Below are 7,920 nucleotides of genomic sequence, written 5' to 3'. Positions count from 1 at the left end.
CAGAAATGTGAGGGGTGTACTCACTTTTGTGATACACTGTATGTGGACACCTTGTCTAATAATTCAGTGGTTTCTTAAACATTTATTGCTAACAAGTTAATTAAAATGATGAAAGGTAAATGATATGCTTTTGACATTGTGGCAACAGTTTGGGGGATTTCCTGTTTTCTTTTTTTTATGCTAAAGAAGTGGTTTAGCTAGTTTATGTGCAAGGATGCGTAGCAGGGTTAGCTGGAGCTATTGGAGGTGTCATCAACACTTACAATACGATGAAGCTGCCCTGGGCTTGAACCAGGTATCATGCCAAACTTATGTTAACAATATGGTTTTTATTTATTTATTTATTTATTTATTTTTGCAGTCTTGTATGTTGAATTATGGTTGGTATTTTAAAAATGTAAATAAACTGTACCATCACGTTATTATATGTTTAGGAAGAAACCGTCTAATTACCTGGATAATGGATCGTCATCACAAAATATACAAAATTTCTAGATTAATACGGGAGTCCATTGTTTATTTACGGTATGTTATTCCAAACTTACTGTTTAAATAAATAAATAAACATTCTGAGCCTAAAAATATTTTACTATATATACACTGATTAGCCATAACATTAAAACCAGCTCTCCATGTTATCAGCTACACTTACCCTATAGAAGCACTTCAGAGTTCTACAATTACTGACTGTAGTCCAGCTGTTTCTCTACATACTTTGTTACCTCATTTCACCCTGTTCTTCAATGGTCAGGACCCCCACAGAGCAGGTATTATTTAGGTGGTGGATGATTCTCAGCACTGCAGAGACACTGACATGGTGGTGGTGTGTTAGTGTGTGTTGTGCTGGTATGAGTCGATCAGACACAGCAGCGCTGCTGGAGTTCTTAAACACCGTGTCCACTCTATTAGACACTCCTACCTAGTTGTTCCACCTTGTAGATGTAAAGTCAGAGACGCATGTAGAGAAACAGGGACTACAGTCAGTAATTGTAGAATTACAAAATAGACAGTGAGTGTAGAAACAAGGAGGTGGTTTTAATGTTATGGCTGATCAGCCTATATAAAATGATGTAAATATTTTTTTTACTATTATCTCTAAATATAACGATAAATAAATACTTGATAACTGAAGTAAAGACGTTCCTGCTTTCACTGCTGTTTTTCTACCTGCTGCTACTTGTTTGTTGTCAGTGTAAATTCCTTCTTTCCAACGGTCTGATGGAACAGGATCTGATCTTCCTTAAAATCACATGACTTTGGTTGTTATTCCTGTTTTACTTTTTCTTTCATTCTAGATTAAATAAATGATCTGTTCAAGTCGTGACCTGCTCTGTTTACCACACATCATCTTACAAGATCACAGGAGTTCAAACTTAGATTAAATTTGCACAAGATTTGGTTTATGTAACTTAAATGAGACGTGAATTTAATGGCAGTTTTGCTTCTTGAATTATTGGAACACACATTTTTTAAATAAATAAGTACATCTGAAATCTTTTAGTTTAGATACATCGACCACACCCATTAACACATGGGTGAGACCGTCTACAGTCAAGCAAGGAGCCACCTTTGGGCCCCTGAGCAAGGCCCTTAATCCTCAATTGCTTACATAGTTTTCCTTTACAGTTGTAAGTCACTTTGGATAAAAGTGTTTGATGAAGGCCACAAATGTACAAATTTAAATCATAAGGTTAAAAGCTTCAGCACAATAATTATTAATATTTTATTTCATGTTTCTCTGCTAAAATAACAATAAATAACTTTAATAATAATTATTTTGTTTTTAAAGATCTAACTTTCATTAAAGCTCCTACGGAAACACGACCACAAACTCAATCCTACATAAATCTGTTACTGCCAAAAAAATCCCATAATTCACCCTGACACCAGTTCTGTGACTGTCTGGCTCTGTTCACACTGTGCAGGTTAAAGTGTCCCAAATCTGATGTTGTTCCTCATGTGACACACATTTTATAACAGTGTAAACAACACAAATCACGTTTGGGATCAACGTCCTGCTGCAGAACCAAACTGTGCTTGAGCTTTAGGTCACAAACTGATGAGCGTAAACTTTACATTCACACTGTAAACATGATTGTAAATTTACAGTAAATAATTGTAATGTGTTAACAGTTAATTACCATAATAGTGCAGTAAAATTACCATGAGCCTACAGTAATATACTGCACATTTCCAGCATAGTTGCCAGTAAAGTACTGTAATACTACAATAACTAACTGTGGAGTTTATTAAGAACTGTAATTGGTTACCAGTTTTATTACCATAATAATTGTACACACTGCACAGGTTCCAGTACTAGGTACCAGTGAAAACCTAACTGCAATTAATAGAACAATAAAAACTAAGGCGTCTTTACAAAACTTAATTTCACCCAAAACACACACGACGATTCTCTTTTTATCTTTTATTTAATCAGTGTGAATTTAGTTTTGAGTTTTAAACATAAACACACAAATTCAACAATTTAGCAAACCCCCACAATTGTTGCCAGTGTTTGTGAGCATTTAGAATTTTGTGCATAAAAATAACCTAAAATAACCTCATATTTTAATACAAGATCTTAAAGAAGACCACAAAAGAAGAAAAAAAATATGTGAAGAAGTTAGTGGCTCTCACACAATCCTGACAGTAAAACATAGTAAACAATGAGAATATAAACCTGAACAAACGTAGCAACATCTAAACATAAACTTGAAGCTTTGGTGATTATCTGGACTTTTCTTATATTATTGTGTTAACTCTAAACACGCCGATGTCTCACCTGTGTGTGGTAAGAAACAGACAAATATCTTTAAAGTTACTATAGTATTACAAAATCAGTAACAATAACAACACAATCAGTTGAAGTGTAAAGTAACGTTCTCAAGACAACCTCAACACACCGCTAGCGTTTTACAGCACTATTAACAACTTAGCTCTCCAAACCAACAGTATTAAAAAATATTTTACGTTTTAAATAGAGTTTGTGATTCAACCAGCTCAACTGTCAGGACACATTTCAGTGGACCCGATACAAAAACCAATATTATTGTTTCCTAAAGCACGTTTTAGATAGATAGATAGATAGATAGATAGATAGATAGATAGATAGATAGATAGATAGATAGATAGATAGATAGATAGATAGATAGATAGATAGATAGATAGATAGATAGATAGATAGATAGATAGATAGATAGATAGATACTTTATTTATTTATACCGAAGAAAATTATTAAGTCTAACACACGAATTGATTATTGAGGTTACCACACGAATATAGACGTACACTAAAACTGGATTCAGATCTAACAGTATCATGTTTTGCTGACACTGTTTAAAAGAAAACGGTGTCAGTATGAGCTTCTAACTCCCGCCTAAACAATGGAAATCCAATCATGCATTGCGGTTTCTTGTACTTTACTGTAAACTAAGTCATGCCCATATTTGCCCAAATACATACAGTATAATACAGTATTTTACTGTGAAATATTTACTGTAAATTTACAGCATTTTTTTTCACAGTGCATGATTTGCAGTTACCATAGTTACCATACTATAATAGAGGGTGTCTATTGTAGTTTAGACTGATGTGATTAAACAGCTATTGGCAGTTATGATTGAATCAGAAGTGTAAAGTGAAAGCAGAAATACTATCCTACTGCACTAATGTACATTTTGTAGATATTTGTACTTATGTTTACTTATTTAATATTATTATTATCTAAAATTCTCTGCTTAATAGTATAATAAGTGCATATTTATGTTTGTTGCTACTACAGTGACTACTTCTAAACGAAAGTCTGTGTTGCTCCAAAAGAGAAGGCCTGAAACCTTGGAAGATCTGAGCAGATTCTGTAAATAGATGAGACAGTAATTGTGGAGGGAAGTGTAACTGTAACGGGTTCAATAATTACTTTCTACCTACAGTTGTTAGAAGTTATAAAACTAAACTTAGTTCACATATAGAAGAAGAAACTTACATTACCAGCAGTTCCAACATTCTGTAAACATGTTTAAACCTGCTGAGATCATGTGTGTGTGTTCCAGCACAACACATTTGTTCTTGTTTCTGATAGTAATGTTGAGACGGTGGGTGGAGCTGCACTGGTTTTATAAAGAGAGAAACAGAAAGTTTTTGTGTTTATTCTGAACTGAACAGGGCATGAGTTATACTAAACAACCAACCCAAAGGTGAGTAGTTTAAAAATAATATATTTTTTACTAATACTGTATATTTATATGTATTATTTATTTAATATAATACACTGGCTCTTAAACAAAATTATATTATTTATTTACAAAACATGACCAGATGTTATGTAGCTACCTCACAATGAACCTGTTTTAAAACTATTAATATTGATTCCCATTAGCAACGGGTGTGACAGAAGCACCTAAACTAATTCAGAGGGATTGACAATCATAATGTAATCTGTAGTAGCGTGTAGTAAAAACACAATTTTGTAGATACAGTAAACATAAATAACTCTACAGTGGGGTCAAAAAGTATTTAGTCAGCCACTGATTGTGCAGGTTCTCCTACTTAGAAAGATGAGAGAGGTCTGTAATTTTCATCATAGCTACACTTCAACTATGAGAGACAAAATGAGAAAAAAAATCCAGGAAATCACATTGTAGGATTTTTAAAGAATTTATTTGTAAATTATGGTGGAAAATAAGTATTTGGTCAATAACAAAAGTTCAACTCAATACTTTATAACATAACCTTTGTTGGCAATGACAGAGGTGAAACGTTTCCTGTAAGTCTTCACCAGGTTTTCACACACTGTAGCTGCTATTTTGGCCCATTCCTCCATGCAGATCTCCTCTAGAGCAGTGATGTTTTGGGGCTGTCGCTGGGCAACACAGACTCCACAAATTTTCTATGGGGTTGAGGTCTGGAGCCCGAGCGGTGTGTTTGGGATCATTGTCATGCTGGAAGACCCAGCCACGTTCCATCTTCAATGCTCTCACTGATGGAAGGAGGTTTTGGCATAAAATCTCACGATACATGGCCCCGTTCATTCTTCCCTTAACACGGATCAGTCGTCCTGTCCCCTTTGCAGAAAAAACAGCCCCAAAGCATGATGTTTCCACAACCATGCTTCACAGTAGGTATGGTGTTCTTGGGTTCTTCTTCTTCCTCCAAACACGATGAGTTGAGTTTTTACCAAAAAGTTCCATTTTGGTTTAATCTGACCACATGATATTCTCCCAATCCTCTTCTGGATCATCCATATGCTCTCTGGCAAACTTCAGACAGGCCTGGACATGTACTGGTCTAAGCAGGGGGACACGCCTGGCACTGGGATTTTTGATCACCGTTCTCATGATCCTTTTGACCCCACTGGATGAGATCTTGCGTGGGGCCCCAGATCAATGAGATTATCAATGGTCCTGTATGTCGTCTATTTTCTTACAATTGCTCCCACAGTTTATTTATTCACACCAACCTGCTTGCCTATTGTAGATTCACTCTTCCCAGCCTGGTGCAGGTCTACAATTTTCTTTCCTTCAACAGCTCTTGGTCTTGGCCATGGTTGAGTTTGGAGTCTGACTGTTTGAGGCTGTGGACAGGTGTCTTTTATACAGATAACGAGGTCAAACAGGTGCCATTAATACAGGTAACGAGTGGAGGACAGAAGAGCTTCTTAAAGAAGTTACAGGTCTGTGAGAGCCAGAAATCTTGCTTGTTTGTGGGTGACCAAATACTTATTTTAATAATAAACAAATAAATTCTTTAAAAATCCTACAATGTGATTTCCTGGATTTTTTTTTTTTTTTCATTTTGTCTCTCATAGTTGAAGTGTACCTATGATGAAAATTACAGACCTCTCTCATCTTTCTAAGTAGGAGAACCAAGACTTTAATTGATGCCTTTAAAAATTGTCTTAAAACCTATTTTTTCTTTCTGCTGTACAGCACTTTGGTTATCTTTGGCTTAAATGTGCTTTATAAATAAACTGAATTAAACTGACCCAGTGTGAAATTGAAAATCTAATAGACTAAATGCAGCTCAGTAGAATCTAAACATTACTAAATAGAATCTTTCACTATTTTGCAGTTTAAAGAAAGTTATTTATATATTGTAAATATGAACCATTATTTCATAAGATTTTAAAGAATACTAAACCTTATTGGAAGTGACCTCCACCTACTAACATTTCTCCAAGAGTTCCAACCCAGTCCCAGCAAGTCACTACAAACATCTCTAAGGCTCTTCAAGCCTGACTTGTTTCCATTATGGTTGGCAATAAGCCAGTAAGATTTTTAGGAATCTCAAAGCGAACACGACACATACACAGAGGTAAGGTTTAAGAATTTATTAAGGACAAAAATTACTCAAGACGTGAGCAGTGAGGGTTAATAATAACAAGTTTTATTTAAAATTCACAGGAAAAAAATACAGAAGCTATAATATTGATCCATCATCTTCAACAGGAAGCTGTGCACCTGATTCCACAATATCAGAGAGGTGGGGACTGTTCTAGCAGTATGTTAATGTATAAATGTATGAACACATTTTTATTTCTTGTCTGGTACTAACAGCTCCAGTAAGAGATCCAGAGATCAGATCTGCTGAAATGAACCAGGAGGAACGGATGATCGTGCTGCTGGGGAGGACTGGTGCTGGGAAGAGTGCAACAGGAAACACCATCCTGGGGAGAAATGCATTCAAATCAGAGAGATCTTTAGATTCTGTAAGAGATCGGATTCAATGTGCAGAAGCTGTGATAAGAGGAAAGTTCATACATGTGGTTGATACACCAGGATTCTTTGACACAAAACTGCCACAAAATAAAATAGCATTAGAGTTGTACAGGAGTGTTTATCTCTCACAACCAGGAGTTCATGCTTTCATTCTGGTTTTTAGGTTTGATACATTTACAGAACAGGAAGAGGAAATTATTAAGAGGTTAAAGAAGGCTTTTGGTAAACAGGTTTTAGATCACACAATTCTTTTGTTTACTTATGGTGAGGGTGTAAGAGAGGAAATTATAGATAAACAAATAAGCAGGAATGAACATCTCAGAAGGGTGTTAGATCAGTGTGGAGGAAGATTTCACATCTTTAATAATGCAGAACCACAGAACAGACAGCAGGTCACTGAACTTCTGCAGAAGATAGACACGATGGTGCAGCAGAATGAAGGAGGATTTTATACTAATGAGATGTATGATAAAGCAAACAGTTCATGCTGGGAAATATTCTGGCAAACATTAAAACTTACACAGTTTTCAGAGCAGATGAAGAGTAGGAGTATGGAGCAGTTGCATCTGATGTAGGAAGTAGTTGCTGGTGGTGGTGGAATCAGAAAACTGCAGAACCCCTGTAAAGTGAAGTAGCTTTAAATTAATGAGAGATTAAAATCACAAGGAGACACAGAGAGAGAGATGGTTTCATCATGTAATCACTTCTGTGTTGCTATAATAGTTTCTATCTTTATACGTATTAGAATGATTTTAGTTCTGATTATTGGTTTTGATTAAATGTTCTACTGTTGATGTATAAACATCTATATAACATCCACACAATCTACACTTTACACAATTAAATCAAACTAAATAAAATACTTACTGTAAATCTAATATATATTCATGTAGATAATAGAAATAATCTGCTGTGTAGGAAATGTTAATAAATGTACTGAAATGTACGAAATCTTTATTACCTCATTAAAACCAAAGCAATTTAAACTAAAACTAAACTGCATGATCATTAAAATGAAAGAAAATAAATAAATATGTAGATTATTGTGTTGTGTAATGATTTGTTCAAGTTTAATTGTAATTAAAATCTATATTCAATAAAACAAAATAAGTTAGTTGTTTTGTTTCTAATTCCATATTTCTGTCCATTTAATATTTATTTTTTATCTATAAGATGGTGAAGATGGTGTGTAATGCCATCCTGCTT

At 34.8% G+C, this 7,920-nt stretch overlaps 1 protein-coding gene across 1 annotated transcript; it reads left to right on the top strand.

Annotated features, from left to right (window-relative positions):
- The first annotated feature begins 6,265 nt into the window (after positions 1-6,265).
- Positions 6,266-7,391, top strand: LOC134300101 (GTPase IMAP family member 9-like). Its single transcript, XM_062984759.1, has 3 exons — positions 6,266-6,310; positions 6,400-6,478; positions 6,553-7,391. Exon 3 carries the CDS (start codon positions 6,588-6,590, stop codon positions 7,287-7,289), a length of 702 nt encoding a protein of 233 aa, XP_062840829.1. The 5' UTR covers positions 6,266-6,310; positions 6,400-6,478; positions 6,553-6,587; the 3' UTR covers positions 7,290-7,391.
- The last annotated feature ends 529 nt before the right edge of the window (positions 7,392-7,920 follow it).

The sequence above is a fragment of the Trichomycterus rosablanca genome, chromosome 2, assembly GCF_030014385.1.
Source record: "Trichomycterus rosablanca isolate fTriRos1 chromosome 2, fTriRos1.hap1, whole genome shotgun sequence".
Taxonomy (NCBI): domain Eukaryota; kingdom Metazoa; phylum Chordata; class Actinopteri; order Siluriformes; family Trichomycteridae; genus Trichomycterus; species Trichomycterus rosablanca.
Note: the sequence above shows the minus strand (reverse complement) of the source record. Positions and strands in the feature narration are given on the sequence as shown.

Coding starts and splice junctions, on each gene's coding strand:
- LOC134300101 (XM_062984759.1), top strand. CDS start 6,588: ATGAACCAGGAGGAACGGATGATCGTGCTGCTGGGGAGGACTGGTGCT.